Genomic DNA, 25,399 nt, shown 5'->3' with positions numbered 1-25,399 from the left:
GTCAGTCTGGCTTCAGTCTTAATGGTCTGTCCAGAACAATAAAATATTAATAAAAAGGCATGGTGTGACATCAGCATTTAGACTTGTAGTCCACAAGGCAAGAACTCCACAGATAAGACGATTACGAGTATATAAAACACAGGGAATCCGAGTTAAGAGGGTGGAAAGTGCCTCTTGAACACAGCCCTGCCCTTTGGAGCGGGGGCATCCATTCACAGTCCGGGTCTTTTGCGCAGCCCTAACCTGAACGCCCCAGTCCTTTGTCAGTCCACACATGGTTACTCTCTCCACAGTTGGCTTTGGCCCATTGTGATTTATTTATTTGTCTTGTTTTGTTTTTTTCCTACCTGGCTTCTGCTACCTCTGAACAATGTCGCTGATTTCTTTCACTGAACTGAGAAGTTTGCTAAAGTCCTGGGTGGCTGCAGGACCACTGCCAGCTGTTGCTGGGCAGATCTGAAGCTCCCGTAGGTTATTCTCCAGCTTATTGATGGCCTCCCGGAAGGCAAATTTGTTCCTCATCTGCTGAATCGAGTCCACGTAGCTCACACAGAAGGTGTAGAGGTTCTTGCCAGCTTCCAAGACAGCGCTGTGGCTTGCCATTTGTTCAGAGTTCTTGCTGATGGCGATTCGTAGAGCCTCAGTGCTTTCCAACACCACCCCTTTAGTGATGGTGCCGCTGGCGATCCTCTCCGGAGGCTGCCGGGTCTTCCGCAGCGAGACCCTGGTGGATATGAGAGGGATGAAGGCTGTAGATGATGGCTGGTCCCCACCTTGGGCAGAGGGTACAGACGAGGAGGCGGCAGCTGGGGTTGCTGTGCTCATCAGCAGCTTTGTAGAGGACTGTGGCTTTGGTACAGAGGGGATCCCCAGCTTTTTCACACCTTCCCCTGACTGGTTTGGCTTGACAGCATCACTGCTCGCAGCATCTCCAACCTGAGTCAACTGTTTGGATTTCGGCCCAGACACCACATCTGCTGCTCCTTCATGGCTGGGACTGTGAGAAACCTTCCCAGGCTTGCCAATGGAGGATGAAGACAGTGGAAGCGGAGGGGCTGGTTTCAGCTTCGATAACTTCCCTTTGTCCTTCCCTGCCGACTCCGAGGTCTGCTTGAGCCTCCTCAGTCGCGGCTCCTCAGAGGAAGCCTTGCTGGCACCCACGAACCCAGCAGGGTTGGGTTTGGCAGCAGAACCTTGGTCCATCGTCACAGTGGTACCTAAGGCACTGGATTTGACTCCATCGTCCTTGTGGAGCACGCTGGAGGAAGGAGGGGCAGCAGGTTGCCTACGGCCAAGTTTTGGTGTCAGAGTTGGAGGGCTGGAGCCAGGGCTTGACTCTGCATCTTTGAACACATCATCAGTGGTCTCTTCATTTTTCTTAAGCAGCCGTGGAGGAGGGGTCACTGTTCCTCTGACAGAAATGTCAGTCTTGGTCTCGTTTGCCCGCTTCCGAGGCAGTGCTGGCTTTTCACTTTTGTGTCCCCCCAAAGTGGAGGAATCAAACTGGCGTCCCGTGGACTGCAAATCTCGAGGCAGAGTCACAGATTTCCACTCTGTGTCCTTTGCTCCGTGGGGCACACAGGAGGCTGAGCAGGACCTTAAGAAACGCTTGCTGGAGTTGGAACTACTCTCCTCTTCACCAACCACCCCTCGACCGCTGCTCATCGTGCTGGACTTCTTCCGTAAATGGGGAGATAAAAAACCAGAGTTCCCAGCGACAACCCCATTGGTGACACCAGCCCCATTGCTTGGGCTCTGGAACTTGGAGGGGTCAGCTGCGTCTGCAGAGGGTGCAATGAAAGCTCCGTTGCCAGCATCCCTGCACTCCTCCTCCCCACCCGCCCTGCGGTCTGAGTGGCCATCCATCTCTCTGAAGGAACTGCTGCGTTTCGGAGGGGTAGGGGCGGTCTTCTTCTTCTTCTTGATAAGGGCACTGAAGAGGTTGTGCTTTTTGTCTTTTGGAAGCAGCCTCTCGTCTTCATTCAGACTGCTCTCCAGGGCCACCCTCTCCTTCCGTGGGAGCAAGGGAGAAATAGCAGGTTCATGATCCAGAGGGTCTGCAAGGGAAAGAAGAGAGTCTACTGAGCACTGCTTCAACAGCCAGAACAATCGGTTTTCTTCCAGGGTCAAACCACTGCAGCACCTCGAGAAGGTGCAGGTTCTGTAAAGGGAGCCAACGTCAGACCAGGAGTGGCCTCTGCAGGACTTGGCTGCCAAACTGCTTTCCCTGTAGGCTTCTGATCTAAACACCGACACACAAACACAAAACGTTTATGTTCACATTCCCGTCCTCACATCTGGAGACTTGTCGAAACTTCACACTGTGAAGAAGATAAATATTAAGAGGCCTCTGCTTTAGTCCCTGTGCTGCTGCTGTCTTTCGAATAGCCGACCCTCCGAATTAATAAGACATCTCTGTAACCCTCCTCCATCCCCAGCCTCCTTATTCATTTAGATTCTGATACTCCTAACCTCCTTTCCTGATGCCATCCTTTGCGGGGAATGGAAATAACTCTTTCACGAGCGGAAATCAAGACGTCCTTTGACAGCTGAACACTTCAGGTCACACCACCACAAAGATGGCCAGATTTGTACAATAACGAAGGAAAGTGGTAGCATCAGTTTCCTTCAGCAGCACTGCCCCAGAAGGAAATGATGGGGTGACCCTTTCTCCACTTACAAGAGGTATTTAAAAATGAATAGTGGTTTATAATAAATTTATGCAGAGTCCTGAAGGTCTCTGTATTTGACTGACAGGGGGTCTCATTCCCAGGCCAGGCACTCAGATGGCATTCTAATTCAAAGGAGGAATGCCTTCAGGGCAGCATATACATTTACAGCTCGACTAGGCAGTAAGAAGGCAGATGAAGCAGAGTCAGAGGGGAAAAGAAGGATGCTTCTTAGTCACGTATTGGTGATCATCATGCTATGGGTAGGATCTTGGTTGAGGAATGGATTTTGGTTGAGGAGAGGGAATTTGAAGAAAAATAGTTGTGTGCTTTGAGAAGACAGCACGCTTCCACAGGACCATGTGCAATTAAACCATTCCCACACAACAACTTACGGGGACCTGGACAACCAGAAGAGCTCTCACAGCACTTCAGGAGGCCATCACCTTACTGTGTCCAGACACAGTAAAGCTGCAGAGATCCAGAGAAAGCTAGCAGCTTGCCCTGAGGATCAGCTCCCAGCTGCTGGACTTGCTATGGAAACACTGACAATTGAAGAGGAAACTGCAATAAAACTTTAATGTGAAATATTTTCTTTCACAATAAAGAGTGAAATGATTCCCAGCATAATGTTAAAATCATATTATTCCTGCTGCACTTGAAACTCTGGAAGCCCTTAAGTATTTAAATGAAGTTATTTTACTTCAAAGCTTGTAATACTAGGCAATTATATTTTTCCTATATATGGTAAATAGCCTTCCTTTCTCAGTCACTGATACTTCCTTTTCCCAACATTTTACATCCCCTCCTTTTTAACTCTCTTTGCCTAGATGTACATCCACTACTGAAACATGTACTACTAGGTGCATTTGACATCACACAAAAAATGTCAGTCACATGAATGGTCAGAGAAGGCAGCCTCAACAGGAGCTGGAAAAAAAACACTGTACTTTGTTTTACCTTATTATTTTTCAAATGAGCTAGATACAAATCTATTGTATACATTCAGCATTTTACCACTGCTTTTATTACCGCAGAATGGAAGATAAGTTCTTGAAGAAACTGGTTGAAAGAGAGTTTAATTTCATGGAAGATTCTGTAAATACCTCTTTGTCCCTTGCTGAAATTATATTTAGTACCTGCCAAGAGTAATACTCTTCAGTGCTCCAAGCACAAATCTGGTAGAATGGAACATTGAAGAAACCTCCCTTATGGGTCTTGCTAAACCCGAGCAATCGTCCTGCTTTAAATTATGCAGTGTGGTAGTGTAAAGTGGCTTGAACACAGCAGATTACCCAGCACTCAGATGCAGGGGGAGATCCCACTGATAGCTCCTACCAGGGAATGGGAAGAGGATACGATCACAGAGCTCTGTGCTCAGGCTCTGGTCTATAGGGAGCTGCAGGCAACAGCCATTAAGTTAAAAGAACTCCTAGGGCTTCTCCAAGCAACAGCAGGTATAGCATCAATCCCTCAGCCAGTTAAGGATTCACACTCCCAGCTGCTGTGTGTGTGCGTGTGTGTGTATCTGGTCCCAAGATTAACAATTTACCTTTGGAAAAAATAATAAAAGGAGTTCTGAACCCAGGAAAGCAAACAGAGCTGACTGTCACCTAGAAACACTATACTGGTACAGTAGGATGGCACCTGTTATTAGATAGAGCTTTTCCTAGGTGAAGATTTGGACATATATTTTGATTTCCTCTGTTTCCTGAAGGAATAATGACTTTAATTAAAACCTACCACATTCTCCCTGGCCTCGAGCATGTGTAGTCTCCAAGCTCTCGTTGGCATCTTTGCTTTCAGCAGCTCTCCTCGATGTCCGTGTTTTGGTTGGTAACTCCGGGGCCTGGAGGAAATTGCTCACTACACTCCTCATGCCTTTCTTTCCCAATTCCTTCTCCACCTCTGCAACGCACAGAAGAAAATCACTACAATCAACAGAAAATAAAAACTATTGTGCTGTTCAGAGTTAATAGCACAAAAGAAAAAGCAAACAACACAAAGTAGATGTTTCTTGAGGTTGTTCAGCCATTTGGCCCTTCAAAATCAGATGCACGCCCACACACAGAAAAAGCCCACACGTAAACACTTCTCCTCTTTCTACACTGTTTACACCACGCGGTATAACCTGGGACCGAGTTTCACTGCAAAGCAGACTACGAAAAACGTGCAGAGTTAAGGATGCAGTTAGCCCTTTTCCCATCCCTGGAATTGCCGCTCCAAGAGGGACCCAGACCTACCATCCGATATGCTGGATTCCTGAAACATCGTTTCAAAGGCCTGATGGATCTCAGCAAAGGAGGGTCTATCAGAAGGGCTCCACTGCCAGCCTGAAAAAACAACATCACTCAAAACTTCCCGCCAGGATTAGACATTCCGTACGCTACACCAGGAGGAGTTAGCTATCACAGTTTTTTTTTTATAAAATGGTTGAGATAAAACAATGACATGGAAACCTCATTTGAATCGTGGTGGGTATCTGCAACCACCACTGAGCCAAAGTAATGCTGGAAAAAAATGCATCACACTAAGTCATGTAACAAAAGGCCACAGTGGAGGAAAAACAGTCAGTCCCTTAAAAAGCCTAATGAAGCTCCTGCTTCATCCTTAGAGCACAAGCTTTTCTGTAAATTGTCAGGAAAAAGGAGCCAAAGAAAACATTGAACTGAACAACAAATCTCTCCCCAGGCCCACGTGCTCCCAATAGAGAAGATCGGCTGGTTTCAAAGCATGTTCATCCTCTGGGGAAAGTGGTTTTAACCGAGCACTTCTACACAGCACCGCACCCTCACTGGAACCAGCAGGGAATTTCTTGTGCCTTGCTGTATGTGGCCATATCCTGGCACTTCTGCACCTCTGCAGAGCTAAAAAGCAGCATTTGCAGGGCTGAGGAACACTTACACGCTCTCATGAGCTCATAAACTTTCTCAGGACAGCCTTCAGGGCGTTCCATACGGTAGTCTTTCTCCAACAGCTCGTAGACTTGAGACAGGTCAATCCCAGGGTAAGGGGACATTCCGTAGGTCGCAATTTCCCACAGCAGAACGCCGAAGGCTGCAGTGGAGACAGGGAGAAAAAAAAATAAGGAAAAAAAAAATCAATAAGCTTTGTTTTCATTTTAAATTTCAGAGGATGTTTGGTGGGAGTAGTCACTAAACAGTGCTGCACACTTAAACCAGCTCTGGGTGGCTCAGATCCCATGCTCAGCAGCAGCTTAAATGTTAAAGAAGCGTAACGAGCCTCTTCGTCAGCACAGACAAGTCTCCTGCGATATGACAGGGTAGAATTAGACTGATTTTCAATGTATCAGTTGTCTCAAACCTGAACGCCTTGAGATCCTTCAAGTCCTATTAAAGGCACAATTAAGAGACTTCACAGTGGATTAGCTGAAACCGTTTCACTGCTGCACTGCAGTCTCTCCCTGAATTTGACAGCTCCTCTCATCTGCAGTCTCTCCCTAGAGGACTCGCACGTTTGAACAGCTCAGTGTTTTTGGGGTGCCCTTGTTTAGCTGCAGCCTGGTCTAGGGGGAAAACCTGGGAGGCAGTGGCGAGGAGAAAGTTTCAGCAGTTGCCACCAACAAGACAGGGTGAGGGTGAGACATCTTTGTCACAGAGAAAGCTGAGGAGGAAAAGGGAGAGCAGAAAAAAGGTCTGGAAACAGGTGAGGCATTGAGTCCCAGAAGCCGGTGGGGATGCAGGTCAGCAGCGGGGTCAGGCAGCTAAGCCAGGAGTCGGGCACGCAGAACAGGCTCAACACCAGTTCAACAACCTGCATGTAATTAGTTCAGTCACCCTATTCTGTTCTTAACCTGAAGAGAAAGCGATTACAATTCCGCATAAGTAAGGAAATCACATCCCATTACATGGTAACACCACCAAGGGCAATTTACATTAGACATTTCTATGCACAATTTTCTTTGATTGCTGTCTTGAGGCAGCGAGGTGAAAGCATCTAAGCTCTGGCGTGTCCAGCAGCAGCCCTGGCCTCCGGGGACAGCCGGCTTGCTCTAATCAGATCCCAAAGCCCACTGCCCTGACTCTCACTACACAAGGTTACGCTAGCCCTAATTAAAGGCACTCGATACTCCTTTTGGATCTTTCCTCCCCAAATGTCCTACTATTTAAATGCAACAGGGATCCTGCAGCCACCCCAGCAATACAGCAGCATCCTTCAGACTCTGGCAGATACCCGGCAGCAGCCAACACCACCACGTGCAAGTCCAAAGCAGAAGAAACCCCTTGGTCAGTAATCACATACTCCTTGGAATACTGTTCCGGGTTTTCTTCCCCTGTCTATAAAACATTTTGCATCAGCCATCTACCTAAAGTTTCTTAAAAATAAAGCCCTTCTCTGCACAGTTTCCCCAAAACACCAGAAAACTTCACCGCTTCTTCACTACTATCTGTTGTTTTATAATACAGAAGACGCTCAGGATAACATTTTCCAACGGCGTTTGGGACCACGTTCCATGAACTTCTATCTCATGTCACTGGGCACTTTTGAGAATTTGACCAACAGCTATGGCAGAGATACAAAACCCAAAGAAAAGCTGATAAAAAGTACAATGAGATTTTCTGCGGTCAGATTTGATAGAATGTAGCTCCATTTTGCTAAGCCTACTCTTATCACCAGCACCTCAGGGCTCTTCAATAACCATTTGTCATCAAATTTTCCCTCTGTTTCTCCTCATCTTATTCCAAAGATTATTCTTTTAAAATGCAGAAAGATGAGCTTGGAGCTATCACTAGATAGATACACACAATTTTTTTTTTTTTCATTTTTTAACATAAAATGAACCAGATTCTCACTTTCCTCCTTGAAATAGTCAGAAAGTTCCTGGCTATATAACAATAAATCGCTTCACAGTCCTATGCCAGACCTCTGTTGAGGCAGCAGTATCGGTGCCCTCCAGCCTCGAAATCTCATACCTTTCTATAAACACTACAGTACCCTTTGTTTTCATACTTGCCAACAATCCAAACACACAAAGCCAGGTCGGCATCCTCAGTGCTCCACTCAAAGACTGACTTAGCAGAGATTAGTTCCTGCACTCTGACAAGCTCATAGAACAATATAGCTCAAACCAGGGAACACACTCGCTCCTGAAATGTTTCACCATGTCCTCATTTCACAGCCCTAGAAAAAAAGACTATAATCTTGCATTAAGTCGTACATGCCAATTCTTACCCCAGACGTCAGATTTAATGGAGAATTTGTTGTAGGCCAGGCTCTCTGGTGCAGTCCACTTGATGGGGAATTTGGCTCCAGCGTGGGCAGTGTACGTGTCCCCTGTCATTAGCCTGCTCAGGCCAAAGTCTGCCACCTTCACCAAGTGGTTCTCCCCTACAAGGCAGTTTCTGGCAGCCAGGTCCCTAAAAACAAGAATAAAAATAGACAATGAGAAGTCTTCACCATCTCGCTTTTTGTGATAGCAAGGAAACCTGCTGTTCCCAAAGAAACCTGGGCCTGTGTGCGATTATTTTGATCAGAGTATTACACAGAAATTATCTAGTTACACACATACATGTAAGAGGGAAAGTTATTTTCCATTCTGGCTTTGTAAGACTGTCATCCAAACTTTTTTTTTTTTTTTTAATTTGAAGTGAAAGCTTCAAGAAGCCCCCTCACTTTCAATAAAAGCTGCCACCCTCAGGATAAAAATAATTTACAGAAATGTCAGTGCTCAAGTTATCAATAGCTGAGGATGAGCACCGAATAAACGCAGTCTCAATACCTCACTTCTTGCCCACCTCTCTAGCACTCCGGTCACCCCAGCCAACACCAGTCACTCTCCAGAACTCTGTTCCCAGTCCTTGCTCAAGCAGCAGGTTTAGCTCCCAGCTATGCTCTTCTTCCTCCCAAGTGTACCGCATTTTACAGCACAACTTTTTCATACCCTGTTTTGGCCTTTTTAAACCTGTTGTAGCCTCTGCTATCAGTAATTACACTTTCAAAGGATTGGGCAATAAGCAAATTAAGCTTTTCCTCCACGTTTTTTCACCTGCCTCCACCCTGGCAGGTAAGAGATGTGCACGTTGCGTTTGCCACTTCCCTGGCTCGTACATGCTGTTAGCACTCTCGGAAATGCTTCTTGAGTACAGAAACATGAAGCACAGAAGTACATTTCTCCTAATACTGGGTTGCGTTAAAAACACTTTTCCAGATTATGCCACGTTGAACTAAAAATTGATTCTACCAGAAAGCTCGAGTGAGATCTTTAGATATGAGGCAGACGTTGCTGTTTCTTTTGCTTGTTCTGCTCGATCAGAATAAATTTAAAAAGAAGTACATCTTACTAGATGCCCATTAAATTTTCACGGCGTTTTTGAATATACCTTCTTATCAATGCTGATTACTACGACGTGTGTCTAAATAAAAGCTCCTCTTCATAATCAAATTCCTCCTCCTTCCCGATTCATTAAATGAGGTCACAGCCCAGCATTTGAATCCATGGATTCGAATTGTGACAACGCTCTCAAAATAATTGGGTAGGTGGGTATGGGGGTGGCTGATAAGGAAAAACGCTACTATTTATTTTAGATAAATGGGTCATCAGAAACAAGAGGAAATGAAATGAACGGGAGGGCAGACAAATGAAACTCACACAAAGCAGTTTTTAAAGTTCACTTCCTACGGGCTGAAGGGATGAAATACTTTCAACAGAGCAAATCAAAGGCTGTAAATTTTAATTTGCAGCATCACTGTTCACTTTATTGACTGACAGAAGCATTTAAACAGGCATTTCAGGCAGCAAAGGCAACGCATGACTTAGAGGAGCATCTAGAACTTTACACACGATCTTCATATTTGTCTCTATGAAAAAACATGTGCTAATTTCATATTCCAGTTAATTGGGCAGGAAAGGTCACACTACGGCACAGAGAGCATCTTGTATAAAGCTCAGCGACTCTCAAACCTTCGCACAGGATGTGTCATTATATTGCTAGGAGGCCATTTCTACAGACGAAGAATGCAAAGGTCCAGCCATAATTGCAGCACACTTAAAGGTCAGAGCCTCTGCGACTTTTAAGACTGCAGAGACGCTTATTAAAGTGAATACGCAATCGGGACAATAGCGGGAAAAAATCCCTGTGGAGGACGGAAAAAAAAAAGTGAAACAAACAAGAAAGAACATGGTATAAGAAGGCTCTAAGAGGGTGGCTTTGCTGTGAGCATCTATGCGCATCCAGCAACGTCAACTGCAGCAGTTTTTAACGGCTGTTAGAACCAAGGAAGAGCAGTAGCTTATCTGGTCCATTAAGAGCCCGTTACTTTGGGAAGCATTTATATTTAAGGCCCTTGCCCAACATATAAAAGTACTGATATGTCTTTCACCTGCATCTACTTCAAAGTTAAGAGAAAAACACTGAGAGAAAAAACAATCAGACCATTCTCTAGACAGGTTAATGTACTCTATCAGAATACAATGGACTAGTGTGTTAAATACAGGACACCTACTGCATCTAAATCAATGCCATGATAATCTGAAAGGTAAGAAAAAAAATCAAGGGGTGTTTTTTGCTCGAGATTCAGGGCTGCTCACTGTCCTTCCTACCTGTGAATGAAGTTTTTCTTCTCCAGGTACTCCATGGCTGAGGAGATCTGAGTTGCCATGTACAGTAGCACCACAGCATTCACCTCCTGCCGGTTACACTCACGCAGATAATCCAGCAGATTCCCATACGTCATGAACTCCGTAATGATGTAGAAAGGAGGTTCCCGTGTGCACACCCCTAGGGATCCACATAAAGTTTACAACGAACGCTGGAGAATATCAGTGAATCTTCAGGCTTTGTTCTCTAGGGCAAACTATACCTCTAGAAGGCAGAAATATGGGGCTCTCAGAAAGAATGAGTTCGGCTTGGAATTGGTTAATAGAGGGGTTTAATTTCCTGCTTCAGGCTCCGGCAACTTAAACATCAGGGAGATGTGATCATTAAAAATCATGTACTAGTGGTACAAATTGTGAATTCTGCCAGACAATAAGTGTCTGTATTTAAAGCCTTGGTATGGTAAGCAGCTTATCTGCTCCTTAACATCCATATCATTGCACAAGGGTTTAGTTCAAATCCCTCTGCTTGGTGTTTATCACTTACCTAATAATTGCACCAGGTTCGGATGCTTGATCTCCTTCATTACTGCAGCTTCTTTCAAGAACTCTTCCACCTCCATGGTATCCTCCTGCAGAACAACGGTAAAACTTTGGCAAGGACAGCACGCACAAAGGAGGAACAGATTTTTGTATGAGGACACAAAAAAACCTCCAAATTGACAACATAAGCCACAGCTCTTTCAAGGTAACTTTTCCCTGTAGCCACATCACAATGACAAGGCGTTAGGAATGCTGGGTTTTTTGTAGAATTTAAAAAATACATATATATTTATCATTCTTATTCTAACAGAGCTTTTGGGGGCAAGAAAATCCATATTCCTTTTGTGAAGGGCCTCTCACAGGACCACTCAGGAGTTGAAAAGGAAAAACGTGCTTGTTCCTAACAGGAAAAGAAAGATAACATGAAATAAAAAGTATGGAAAAGAAAAGAGATAAGACTGAACACAAAAGGAAGGATAGGCCACAATCAAACGCTTGAGAAGCTGCTGAAATGCAGGTCCCCAGTTTCACTAGGTAGGAGCAAGCAATCCCCCCTTTCAGGCAGGGAAGCATGACCGATGGCAGCCACTCCATAATTGAAAGCCCGAGGTTCCACAGATTTCATTTCTGGCATTTAGAGCCTGACCCATGACGTAATCGTTCTGGGCAGATGTGTCACTACCTATTTGTCGAACGCCATAAAGTTGCTTGGCACAACACAAAACCAAGGAAGATACAATCTTGCTCAAAAGACATATTTTCTGAAGCAAATATGACCCAAATGGCCGGAAGGTCATTTCAAAGCGGTGCAAAAATACAGATCTATTCCTAAAGCAACGTTTCTTTCTATATCCATATTTTTCTTTCATTGGTGGATTAACGTTGACAGGCTACATGGACGAAGTGTTTTAAGGAAGGATTGGAAAGGATTTACTGCTGCTGGTGAGAATGATAACAGTGGGCTGCTGCTGCAAGATCCAGCCAGCTCTCTGCTTTGCAGTTAGCAACAAGAACCTTTTTCAAACAGTTTCATTCCATCATTTACCATTCGTTGTCAATTAGCTTGATTGGCAGCTGTGATTTGCTGAACACACTCTTTGAAAACTAATAGCCCAAAGGTCCTCTTGAGCAGAACCTTCAACTGTTTTCTTTGGCAAAGGAAACTGGGTTAATAATCCAGGTTGCAAAATTACCCTAAATATGCATTTATACAAACTATACAAACTCTGAAAGGTTGCTCCTCTGCAAAGCTGTTGCACTGTTTTAAATCTCTTACCTCTCAGTGACCAAATTAATATGAAGGACACATACAGAGAACTACTGTAACAATGATCTCTCTGTAAACCTGATCCCATGCAAAGGGCCAAGCTTAACCAGCTTCCACTGTACAAAACCAGGGAAGAAATAAAACAGTCTCCTAGCAGAGCACATGCCACGGCATTAAGGGACACCAGGGTTGCACGCTGCCTAATTTAAAACACAGGCTTCTCTGCTGCAGAAAAAAATACTAAAGGAGGAAAAAAAAAGAAAAAAAGAAGTCCTAATGGATGCAGACTAGTTCAGTAAGACACGTGCTGGGATGACCAGCTCACAACAGTTCAGCCATTAAACAGCCCTGACTGGGAACAAGCTCCGGCCACGGTCACAGCAGCTGCGATCGGCCCAGCGCTACGCAGGTCACGGAGCTCCGCTCCCCGTTCCTGCAGCCACCGCCTGCCTCAGGCCCCTCTCCATCAACGTCAGGTGTAAAAACACAAATTCAGAGCATGTCCTGTTACGACGACAGACCCTTATAAACACTGACGCATCCTGTGCCGCTCACTGAGCTTCCAGTGACACATTCTAATGGCAAACATCTCCGCACCAAGACATTGTCTGGCACTTCTCAGTTAAACGTAACCGCGGAACGGCGTGTGCTGCTTCGATTGCCTTCTTGCGTGATCTACGGTTTTGTGCCAGCTATGAGCTACGTTTAGAGGCTTGACAGAAAACCGAACAACAAACGGGTGTTCGTAAGCATCGCTATTCAAAAGGATGCTGGAACAGGGGGGGTTTTTTTCCTCTTTCAGTTTTCCCTCCCCTTTATCTTTCTTACAGAGAAATGTGGAGTAGACGGGGAAGGAACAAGAAGAGTCATACAAAGTTCTGAAAAAATATTCTCTCCAAAGAAAATAAAGTGAGTCATTTGAACGTTTGTGCAGAAGATGCGGAGGGCTTGTTTTTCCCCAGTAGAACTGGGATCTAAATGTGATTTTAAAATGTTTCCCAAAACTTTGAAGAAAGCTACAATCCCACCTGTCAGGCAGTAGACTGATGGACTTAAGGAAGGTGAATTATAAATTTGCTTTTAAGGATGGTTTTAGTGTGCATAATTGCAGGTTGAAGTGTTTCTCAACTCTCTTCTTGGTTATTCTTACATTCCCCAGTGGAACATGCTGCTCCATACTACATTATCAACCACTTTTAGTCATGTTTCATTAAATATTTATTTGAAACAGCCATGGTCTGTATTAAGGTTTCTCCTTATGCACAAACAGATTTTATGGGATAACACACAATTTGCCTTTGTTGATGGGTTTTAGAGAGAAGAGAATGAAAACAACAACTACAGTTTGGAGCAAAATGAAAAGTCTGACGATGTCGACTATCCTCACACTGCAAGCAGAAGCAGGAAACATGTTACAGCAAACGATGGTCCTGGAAACAACTGGTGGCTCCAGTTCACGATAAATTGGTGTTTTGTTCAGCCTGGTCACATCCCAGCTCCACCTGCACCGCAATGCTCCCGAGGAAGCCCGGCGGTCCCCACGCACAGGATCCGTGCCGGGGTGACACTAGGTGTCACTCGCTCCCTGTGCAAGCAGCCGCTGGGGCTCCTGGCTGGGGAGCAGCAGCAGGAATCTCCAGAGTACAGAGAAAAAAAAAAAGGCCAAAATGAAAATACTTTCTGCAACCATAGCAACCCAGAAATACTGAGGTAGCTGCTGCTCAGAGTGTAAGGAAGAAATATTTTCCCCACATCAAGGAAATGTTCCTCCCCTGGCACTAAGGCATCTACACAGTTCTCTCCACTTCAAAGTTTCCATTGCAAAAAAAATAAAAAGAAACAAACAGAAAACTCTGTTCTGTTTGTTTCTGCAAGACCAAACCACATCCCCATTGGAGGAGAGAGAACATGGTGTCAAGTTAGCATCAACTCTTATTAAGCAATCAAACGCTATGTGTGTGGATGGTGCCAGAAGATCTCAAGACGTTTTTATAAACACAAACGAATTAAGCAATGACCTTATGAACTCACAGAGCATTATTTGCATTTCAAGAGACAAGGAAACCAAGATACAGAAATCAGGGAGCAGAGCCAGAAACAGAACTGATTATCCAGTTCCTCATTAAAGCCCCTTACGGATTTTAACATATTGTTCGCTTAGATGCACTTTTTCCTCCTCTTGTATCTTTTGATAAGAAGCAGCTGTGAACAATTGCTGAAGACTTCCAGGTACACAGGGAGCTTGTCTTTTGGGAAAGATGCCACATAAGACAGAAAATCAAAACACATAAAGCCTCCCTGAAGCACTGCCTTTGAATTTTAGGTTGCCTGGCACAATCCACAATTTTCCTTAACACACCAACTTGTGTTAGTTCATCCATGAATGGCTCACCTTTGCCACACCCTGAATGTGAGACATCAGGGCACTATTTACTTATCTAAGGCTTCATCAGTTCTAAAATTACACTGTTACTGTCCTCCTTTGTTTAGTTATGAGTGTTTCAGGTATCACATAAAACAGTAACAGGATCGAGCTCTTTCAAAACAACTCTACTCCAAGCCTACAGCACAGAAAGGAAGGGCCATCACTGACCCAAAGTGTCTAACTGTGGCTGAGGGCAGGCAGCCTGCCTGAACTTGGTTCCTGCTGAAAGGAGAGGAATGGGAATGCTCAGAGACTTGAGTCCTACCTTTAGAGTCTTCACCGCCACTGTAAGGTTGTACTTCTTCCAGACTCCTTCGTACACCTCTCCATACTGCCCTCCGCCCAGCTTGTGCTTCATCGTGATGTCAGTTCGCTCTATCTCCCACTTGTCGTAGTTCGGAGACACGCCATAGATAGTCGGCTTATTGCGTTTGGGCGCCGGGTAGTGCAAGGTGGTGATGAGCCCATCTGCCACAGTTGAATGATGATGGACCAACTCTGCTAAGGTGTTGAAGCGGCTCTCTGAAGAGACATACAGCTAAGGAACAAGGAGAAAGAGAAAGGTCATTCTCATAATGCCCATGGAAGCGTTCATACGTAGCAATGACATTATAAAATTGTGAAAGCGAAGTATTGCCTCGCTTCTACTCGATCTGCAGTACTATGAGCTCCACCAGCTCTATAACTAGTTCTCAGAAGCTCAGACCTGAGAATGATCAACACTTATACGGGAAATGCATGGATTCAGGAGAAAATACATGCACTTCGCTGAAACAATACAGAAGGAATGACTGCAAATAACACTGGATTGGCATGATGTTGCTTGAAATGTCTTTTATCAAAAGGCTGGTCAGTAGAGATTGCGGGATATTTCCAGAAGAGTAGGGGGTTGTCAGCCTCGGTGTCTTGATTCCATTATTACTATTTTGGTTATGACATTTTCACCAGCTTAAATCCTCTTTGACATGTCACTAGCAAACTGGTGCCTTCCCTGCTTTTGCCCTAAGCTTCTGCATAGCACTTTGGACAGTTGGTCCGCTCCATTTTTGTGACGGGCATCGATCGATAACACAGAAGTAAAATAATTCCTAGTGAATAAGAACCTGCCGGGAGGCACGATAACCCATATTTGTTACCTTTTTAACATTTATGCAGAAGATCTATTTTAAGCCCAAAAGTCTACTAAAGATAACAGACAAGCGACTCCCCACCACCAGAGCTCCGCATTTCCAGTTTGCACATTCAAGCTCAGTCTTCTGCTAGGCAAGGTGACAAAAGCGAAAAGTTTAATTTTTAAAAAACTGATGCTGATAACACCTGGAGGAGAGAGAGGAATCTTCATATCAAAGTGCAACAGCCCTGGATGCGGCACACGGAAGATGGAAGAGCTCCATTCCTCACAAAAGACCAAGGTCTGGCAAGGACAACCTTGCAGGAAGAGCAGCACCATGTCAGCCTCCCAGATTTCTGTGCAGTCCATGCACCGAAACAAGTGTGATGCACTGGTCCGACTGTGCACATTAGATGGATGGAGATAGCTGCGATCAAACTTCTCGAATGCTTCTGACTCATTGGATAGGCACTCAACAGTTTATGCATGTGCAGTGGCCATCTGTCTGGGATTTCGGGGGGCCAGGAAGCTGACGGGGCTGCCAGACATCCAGAAATCCCAGATTTAGGGTCAAATTCTGCTTCTTCCACCTAGACAGAATTTTTGGATGGAAAAAAAAACAAGCTGCCCTTGTTTTTATGACAGCTGATCTCTCATGATCTCAAAATCTCACGGAAGTTAAAGATACCTGTGTTTTATCCGAGAGATTATATCATCTTGTAACAGAGAAAGAAAGAAGTTAAATAAATCATAGAATCATAGAATGGCATAGGCTGGAAGGGACCTTAGAGATCATCTAATCCAACCTCCCTGTCATGGGCACGGACACCTCTCAACTAGATCAGACCACTCAAGGCTCCGTCCAACCTGGCCTTGAACACCTCCAGGGAGGAGGCACCCACAACTTCTCTGGGCAATTTATTCCAAAGTCTTACCACCCTCATACTGAAGAATTTCTTCCTAAGATCTAATCTAAATCTGTTCTCCTTGTCCTAAATGGACAAAGGTTTCACAGTAAACTTGTAGCAGGATGGGGAACAGAACTCCAGATCACCCTGTCCAGGCCACAGGACAACACTCCATGCCTTAACACACATGAAGTTTTCCATTTACATTAAAAAACCCACATCCACCCACTAAACGTGCTCATTATGCAGGCGGAGGTTTTCTAACCTCTCAGTGATTACATCTCAACGCTGACTCCTGAAGGCCTTACTTCCCATCGGCACCACTGGAAATCAGAGTTCCGCTCTGTTTAAATCTTCATCAGGAATTTGAAGTATGTCTCACAAGCAGATGAAGCAAGGAGCAGCTATGAACGGCACGCTGCCGCTGCAGCCCAGCGAGCCGCACACGCGCTGTGACTGTTCGCCGCAATCTCCCTTCTCCGCCGACCCCGTTACCAAGGCTTGGTTCAAGCTCCTTGCTGGATAACTTCACCCCAAGAAAACTGCCCGGTGCTGCTAGCTGGACTCATCCGGAGGTAACAGACTCCACGTTCCTGCACTGCGTGAGGTTATGTAGGACTCACCGAGTTTGCTCCCTGGCTGTGTTGTTGACACATTATTTGGGCAATTTTTCTATATCGTCGGTCAAACTGTAACACCGGTCCCCGTTCCAAGGGGCTCTGCTTGTACAACTTAGCTGCTTATCTGCAACTTCTGTCACCAGGCCACACCTCTTCCCTGGCTAGTATATTTTATAAGGGTGCTTAATCTGGCCCATGCTAACCTCCAGTGCATCCTTAACCTGATAGGACTCCCCCTTCACGGTCAGCAGACAAAAACTGAAGGTCCACACGAAAAATCCATGAAGATCCGCAATAAAAGAGCAAGTCTGCATCCAGTTCAGCCGCTGGAGGCTCCAAGAGACTCAAGCAGGTCATGTGTCCTGTGTCCTTAATGCTGAGGACAGCAGGATTTGAAAAACTGGCTGGACAACACTGTTTATTCAGTTGGGTTACTCAATAGGAGGCTTTGCCCCAAGTACTATCAACTCAGGAAAACCAAGTCCTCTGTACCACGGAAGTGGTTTACCAGATGACTAGCTACACCGTGCCAGCCAAATCAAGAAAGGTCACTTTTAATGCCTTCCTCAAAAAAAACCCCAAAAACAAAAACCACAAACCCAAACCAAAAAACAAACACCAAACCACCCCAACCAAACGAACAAAACATTAAAAGGTGGTCCGGAGAATACGATCCATTAAACTGGAAAATAAAGAAAAAATTCCCTGAGGAATTTTCTTTTTTTAAAGTTGTTGAACCTCAATGAATTCAGTATGAACAGTGCTAAAGGTAAAGACATGCACACCTCTGATCTTTTTCCTAGACCCTCCAGTTTTCCCCAGGAAAAAGCCTGGGTATGGCTGTGCGACACACGGCACACCTCCGCATCGAGCAGAAGTTGTTCCACATGTTTCCTTAATACCTCCTTCTCCCAATAGTGTGTTCTCCTGTCACAGGACATGATCCCACCAAAGCCATTTATCCTCACCGCAGCACTTGCAGATATTAAACTCCCTGGACAGGCTGACTAATGATACAGCAGGCTGGGAAGGCTCCAGGTGCTCAGGGAATTGAAGGTAAGAGCTTTCCTTCGGCAGAGCCATGCTCTGCCGCGAAGCGGGTAATAGAGTGAGACACGAGCAGCTCAGAGCGGGGGATCTGCTCCAGCAGTCTCCGTTCCGCAGAGGGAAAAGCAGGGATATTAGCTGTTCCTCCTCCTAGCTCCTCACCTTTTACAGCTGGGGACAGGGTGCTGGACGAGCGCAGCGTGCCCCAGCCCAGCAGCAGAGCGGGCAGCACGTGTGCCGCTGCGCTGCCGCAATTCACTGCCCAGCTCATTAACACAAATTGGAATGATGCGGGTTACACGCCAGGCTGCAAACCGCAGCGCCTGATGCACGGACGTGGCGAACAGGGATGCTGGCAACAAGGGCGACCGTGACTACCCCTGTGCTCGCCCCTGCACGAACAGCCAAAGCCTGGGAGCCACAGCTCTTGGTCACTGCTGCTTCTCGATTTTGAATTTCCAACCACCATCAGCCACAGATCTGCTTTAGTGAATCGTGCTGACCTGCCCCTTTTCTCAAAAACACCAATTCAAGCAACTTCGTGGAAAATGAACAGTTGACCTGGCTAATATAGACCTGAAAGGTTTATTTAGCTCGGCAGAACTGGTTTTTGGGGATATAAACAGCTCTGCTGGGATGAAAGCCCTCATATGCCAAATCCTGTTACAGCTAAAATGGAGAACATGTGCTATTGCATCACGGACACACGCTCATTTACACCAACTGAAGGAGGCCAGGGTTGAAAATGTTCGCATGTGAACACGGCTCATCTGCCAGCATCAACAGGAATAGAAGGAATATCAACTACAGAGACAGGAGGAGGAATAATATTCCAGATTGCCATGTAGTCCTTCAAGTATGCTGCACGTCAGCATTTCACAGTGCCGATTTTGACCACAGAGTGCGTCTACATGGGAGGAAAAAGGAAGAATCAAAGCACCATAACTTGGAAATACGTTGCCTTAAGTAACATGGTCAGAGTTGTCTCAATTACAATCTCTTTGCTAAAGCAGACTAAAAGTATTTCCTTACTGACTAAAATCTGTTTATCTTATTAAAGGTTTTAGAGTGATGAGTCTGATAAATAGGAAACACTACGTACTGGTTCCCTATGTTTTCATACTAAAGATTTTGCTGTCAACATTGCTGTAAGAAGAGTAAAGCTCTTGCAGGACAAAGGAAAATTGGCCATGGTGAGCCACTACTATACTACTATTTACTTTTTTTTTTTTTCTTTCTTTTGAAGTACTTCAATGGCACAGAATCTGTCATCTACTAGATGTTGGCAAGAAGAGCCTCAGTAGCCATGCTCCAGACCCACACTTCAACTTCTGCACAGGATCTAAAGAGACATTGCTTAAAACAGATCCATTAAAAACAAGCTTTTCCGAAATCCAATGCCAGTAGAAATGTTTCCATGAAATTCAAACAAAAATCTGTGGAAAACTACACTTTTATGCTAACATTTCTCTGCAGCATCCACAAAACACGGCACTGCAACACTGCTACAGCACACAATGATCTAGGAAAAATAAAATGAAGAAACTAGAGACAGGGCCCATATAAAAGTGAAAGTGCCTACCCGTTTCCAATGATCACGCTGAAATACTGTAGAGAAATCAAAACAGTAGTTAAAAACACTGCAGAACAGCTCAAATAGCATTCGGTCCCTAACATTTATAGGATTATTAGCAACAGGTGCTGACTTTTCTGATTCGGCAGTTGAAGAGATTATCTTTTGAACAAATGGGACAAGAATTCATCCTCAGGCTCTCTCATTAACGATACCTATTACATTCAGCTCTGATGTAATTCTGTTATCTCCTATCTTGAAGCGTTTCACTACTGAGCTGTATGATGCCTCACCACAAGTTTGCTAAAGGAGCAAAACCGTTTGTCACAGCCATGTCGGAATCTCAGTTTATTGTAATTACAGATGATGAACATTGTGATCAGGGTTCAGAACTGCTCAATTCAACTGCTGCTACTTGATCTTGCACAGTCAGTGGACAAAGCATACTGGCAAGGTTTTCTTTCCCAGTTTGGATAGCCTGCAGCCTACCTTTCCGTCAGATGCAGTGTTTATTCTGTAGTGGTACACCCTTCCTTCGTATCGCAGTGAAATAGATCTCTGTCCTGGACTGCTCTCACTCTCTCGCACAAGAAAGCTGCCGTTGATGCCGCTACTCAGAAGGTACTCAGCAGCGTTACGTGACACTGGTCCATGATACCAGGAATGCTTCTCCAAACTATTCACTGGGGTGATGTAGTTGCTGGGTACCCAGCCTTGTCCATTCTTCGTTTGGGCCTCACACCATTCCCCATTATGATTGTAGCCCAGGACACGGAGCTTTTCACCTTAGCACAAGAAGAAAACGTATTTAGACATGGCAAACCTGGGAACTTAGGACAAAAAGATAGGTTCTCTCTGGCTAACAGATCATTAAATAATGTCCTGTAAGAACAGGTATGACTGAGCAGGGAGTATGTGTGTTCCTCTATGCTTGAGTGGACCCCTCACAGCCAAATAAAGTCACACTTCAGGAATTTCGTTAGGCTCTTGTGCTGTCCTGCACCAGCTCTGATACTGCCTGAGCTTAAAAAATGAATCCAGTAAATTTTATTTGAACTGAGTTGGCTAGGAGAGAATAGGAGTGGATAAACAATAATAATAAAAATTCAATTAGCAAGGTAAGCTGATGTGACTTGGAGTATTCATAAGGAACAGAAGGACTGAGTAAGAAAACACTGTATCTGTATGATCATTTTTCATACAGGGACTGTGTTTTGGAGAACTATGAAAATGATAGAGGCTAGCCTCTAAAATCAGCTTAGTTTAATTTCTCAGTTCAAATTCTTGCTTCTAATGGAGACCTTAGTTTTGGCAGTTTCTTGCCCAATGCAAAAGCTTCAGACAGTTTTAACCTTTTAAAAGGTTATGACTTTCTGAAGTATTTGTATTTGTTTAAGGAGAATTCCCACAGTAAAAGAAATTCCATAGGGTTTAGCTTATAACTCAGTTATTCCACAGTGATTTTTCTTTCTACGCCTTCTCACACACTTCCAGTACCGCTCCACCAGCTATCTTACCTTTAGTTATGCTGAGAGTGTTGTCCCCACTCGCCACAAAATCATACAGTGCAACAAAGAGATGGGGGTCATTTTCACTAGGACAGGACAGAAGGTTTTCCTTGGAGTTCCAGCGAGCTGCTTCGCTCAGACCCTGGGGCTCAAAGTCCGACACTACCGGCCTCTGAAGGGCTTCTGGAGGAGGAAGAGAGAGGAAAAAGCACGTTCATTTTTGGTGATAAAAGCCATCTGGTTAACCCATGCACTCGGATTTTCTGGTTGACATTGTTCCTTGACATGTGTGCTCCTCATGCATCAGAGGACAGATACGGACAGCTCTTTAATGCAGATCTCCTGCCACACTGGCAGGACACCCTCGCTCCAGAGCTGTCCCCCAGCCTGCCCCAGGCCCCCAGCTCCTGCCTCCCAGGGCACGCAGGAGATGCACACAAATGCTGCTCACGTAGGCTGTTTGCTGCTTGTAAATCCTGTGGCTCGTGCCTAACTGCTGGAATGGTTAGATTTGAAAACAAACTCAAGACCTTTAAAAGGCAAATCCCTTAATTATCCTATAAATGAAATTGCCAGAACGTGCAGCACTGAGAGCCGGGCAAGGTGAGATTTATAAAACATGGTATTTAAGAATGAGATACGTACTTCTGTTGTTCACAGTATTTCTAATCGTTTCTCTTCTGATTTGAGTACAAGGCTGTCTCTTTTTTTTGCTGCCTTCTCTCCTGCTTGCTTCTCTTAAAAACAGAGTGCTGCGGTGGGCATACTTCGCACAATGAGCTTTCTACGTTTTTAGGAGCCCTGGGACACCTCCAGAAAACGAGATTCCTAAAAACTGAGCTTCACAGGTGAGTAAAAACCAACTGCCAAACTTTTCTCTACACTGCAGCACATTAGGTGTGTAATATTCGGTAAGTATCAGGCAAGTCCACGTACATCAGGGAATTTTTATTGCGGTCGCTCCTGCAAACCCTCCCCTCTGGACCATGATTCAAGAGTTTGGGGCAGCGATGCTCCAGGCAGCTGTATCCCGACTCACTCCAACGTGCCACCCCCGGCTGCACTGGCAGCTCTGTGGGCAACTGTACTGGCATGAACCCAGGAAAATAAGTTGTGAAAATCTTGGTTTTTTGAAGGGTTACTCTCCATCGGGATGAGTTCGTCGAGCAAAGTCACAGCACCGCACACGAACCATCGCATCAGTGCAGCTACGGGGACAGGAAACACGGCACTATTGCGCCCAGCCCCTTCCACCACAAAATTGCTCTTCGTTACTCAGCATCAGCCCCCACCTGCTCCCTGCCGCCCCCCCCCCACTGCTGAATCCCTCTTCTGCACAGGTGAACGTAGCAGAGCTTTGGAGGGAGAAATCCCAGGAGAAGCATCTTCTACGTTATCAGGTCACCTGGGAGCACAGTTCTCTCCTTACACTGCAATACTCACTAGCCAAGGGCTGCCACGGAGATGCGATCACACCAAAATATGCTTTGAACACCATTGCTTGTTTGGTCTGGAAATCCAGTATAAGCTGCACCAGTAAACCAGTGAAGAACTGATACGACTGACAGCAAAAAACCTCAGGAAGTCAAGCATGGATTGGGACAGGCCCAAAATACATTTCCCAATGGGGAAATGCTTAAAAAAAAAACCCAAACTACCCAAACAATCCCAACCCTACACACAATAACAAATCTCATTATTTTCTAAGCTTTGGAGGTGAAAGTGCCCCTATTCACCCACAGACCATTTGGTGTCCTCAATGTGTTGGTCAGATCACCACTGGTAAAGGCTCTCTGGGTGATTATTTATCAATGAGTACTACTGCATTCTCTGGAAAAAGTAAGATCATATACGTGGACAGAGAGCAAAACAGCAAGAATATGCACTGTTGGGCCTGTTTTCCTTGCCAAACCACACCTACAGGGAGATATATTTTAACAGTGAATCAGAGAAGTCACATAATTCTGCTTTCTAAACAATTCCACTGGCCATACCACAGTCAGAAAAGGTGGTGGTGTGTTGGGTGGTTTTTTTAAAGCACCTTTATATCCTTGCTTCCCTCTCCAGTTTCCTGCAGGAGAATATATTTTAATAGCCTGGGTTTGCTTCAAGGGGGACAAGGAAAAAAGAAACAGAAAATCCACTTTCAGAAAATTAAGCTATAATCATTTTACCATGAAAACGCTTTGATCCTGTCAAGCCCATTAAGCTCCCTTATCAAACACAGGGCGTTGCAGTGACTGGAGATACTCCGAGGAGTTACACCGTCAGTAAACACCTGGAACAGACAGACAGCAGAGAGCTGCGAGTAGCAGATACACAACCCCAGCGAGGAGCGACGCCGTGATGCTCTCCCCCAATTATGGTACAAACCAGTACATGCTGCATGGTGGGACAGACCATAACCTCCGTTAGGAAGGAAAATGCCTCCCCCACGGGGGACTGATTCAACAGGAAGGCAGGAAATCCAAGGCAGGCTCCCCTCCAACTCCAGCGCGATCGCAGCCCAGCGCAGGACGGCTCATGCACAGCCACGGATGGGGATGCGGGAGGAAAGCCAAGCGCTCCGCAAGAATCCCTCCCTCATGCCCAGGCCGCCGCGATGCTGGGACTGACTCATGATGCATGGATGCCAAGGTATGAGCTTCGATTCAGACCATGAGAAAGCCCCGTGTCAAACACTGAAAACGCCCACAAGCTGCTCTGTGGAAGTCACGGAAGGCTGGTTCTGCTCGATGACATTCCGGCCAACACTGACTCGGTGGTAACTGCCTGCGAACCCGGAGACCAGCCAGAGCGAGGGCTGTGAAACAAACGCACAGGAATTTGCTAAGCTGGAAAGCCACCCTAGTGAATACACAGGGTACTACGTACAGATGGGCTCCCATCCTTTGTATTCTCCCAGTCCGCTCCCCTGCTCAGCCGCTGGCACCCCGATGGAGGTGCCCGCTGCGTGCAAACGCTGCCGTGCCAGAGAGCACGACGGGGAGACGCAAGACCCAGCTCTTGGGGAGGGTTAGGGCTGGCGTTTCCAGATGGCAGGCAATCCAAAGTTAAGAACTGGGGTGGGGAAGGCAGTGACTGAATGAAACTTGAAGGGCAACAAGAAAGGGAGGATGAGGCCCCGAGTCAACACGGAGAAGAGCGTAAAGGAAAGAGCAGAGTTGTGGTGACCCGAGTGTAGCAGAAGCTTGATAGACCGTGACAAAACACACTTTTAAAGGTCTGGGCCCCAAGAGGAGGCTGTCAGCAGACTCAGGACACAAAACCATGAAGTGAGAGAAGCAGACAGGACATGTCCATCTGGGAGCCACGTACAGCTGGCTGTCAGCAGCATTTATCCCTCTGAGTTATTCCCTGGTAAATTTGCCCAGACATTACAGTCCTTCAGAGCAGGAATCAGACATTGCTGTTCATACACAGACAGGGTCTTTTTCAACACACTACAGCTTCTTCGCCTCACACTGCTGGTTTTAACGACAATTTTACAGCACTGCTGAGCTCTTCCATCAGCCAGATTCCTCCTAATAAATCAGCCCGGGTGCTATACCTACAGGAGAGTATTCTGGTGCAGCGATGGGGCAGGAAGCGAGCGTAATTCAATCTGTTATCTCTGCGCTGTGATTCCTTCCACACGTCCACTTTGTCTTCTGCTGCATCCCAGCAAGACTGTAATTTATTACTTTGATCATACCGTGCTCCAGATGACACCTGGATTCCTGGGAGGCGTCCCAAAGCAATGCTATAATTCGGTTCTCCACTAACACCAACTAAATGATGACTCTTAATTAAAGGGAGCAGACTTCGAAATAAGACAACAGGAGCTTTTATTTTGAGGCATCAGCCATCAGAATGTCTTCGTTTCCCCCTAAATTAAGTTTTTACCCAGAGATATTTATGTTTGCACACCAAAAGGCTTCATAAGCATAACTACCTCTTGCTAATTACTGTTTAGATGAAATCATGAATCATTGGTAGGGACTGTGCAAGAAGTCCTCAGATACAAACAATTCTGGTCTAGACCAACGCAAGCAAATTTCCTTAGTAATTTAAGGGAAGGGCTGGAAAACAGACAGAAGCACAGAATTACCCTCGGCTGCTCCACAGCTGACAGTGAGGCGGTCCCAAGGGAAGGAAGAGACCTCCTGTCTCCCTACAAAACAAACATCCTGT

General features: G+C 45.6%; 1 protein-coding gene across 2 annotated transcripts in view; it reads right to left on the bottom strand.

The window, feature by feature from the left end:
- Positions 1-333: 333 nt before the first annotated feature.
- ABL1 (ABL proto-oncogene 1, non-receptor tyrosine kinase) overlaps positions 334-25,399 on the bottom strand; it is a 78,895-nt gene continuing 53,829 nt past the window's right edge. For both annotated transcript variants that reach the window (XM_086624923.1, XM_009986399.2), the window contains exons 2-11: positions 21,236-21,409; positions 20,208-20,503; positions 14,725-14,997; positions 10,772-10,856; positions 10,231-10,408; positions 7,863-8,047; positions 5,574-5,726; positions 4,913-5,002; positions 4,413-4,577; positions 334-2,057 (exon numbers count right to left, since the gene is read on the bottom strand). In XM_086624923.1, coding sequence (XP_086481049.1) covers positions 358-2,057; positions 4,413-4,577; positions 4,913-5,002; positions 5,574-5,726; positions 7,863-8,047; positions 10,231-10,408; positions 10,772-10,856; positions 14,725-14,997; positions 20,208-20,503; positions 21,236-21,409 — 3,299 coding nt within the window. In that variant the 3' untranslated portion in view covers positions 334-357. The remainder of the gene's footprint in view (positions 2,058-4,412; positions 4,578-4,912; positions 5,003-5,573; positions 5,727-7,862; positions 8,048-10,230; positions 10,409-10,771; positions 10,857-14,724; positions 14,998-20,207; positions 20,504-21,235; positions 21,410-25,399) is intronic.

Source organism: Tauraco erythrolophus, chromosome 22 (genome assembly GCF_009769465.1).
Source record: "Tauraco erythrolophus isolate bTauEry1 chromosome 22, bTauEry1.pri, whole genome shotgun sequence".
NCBI classification, from domain to species: Eukaryota; Metazoa; Chordata; class Aves; order Musophagiformes; family Musophagidae; genus Tauraco; species Tauraco erythrolophus.
This window is presented reverse-complemented; position numbering and strand designations above follow the sequence as displayed.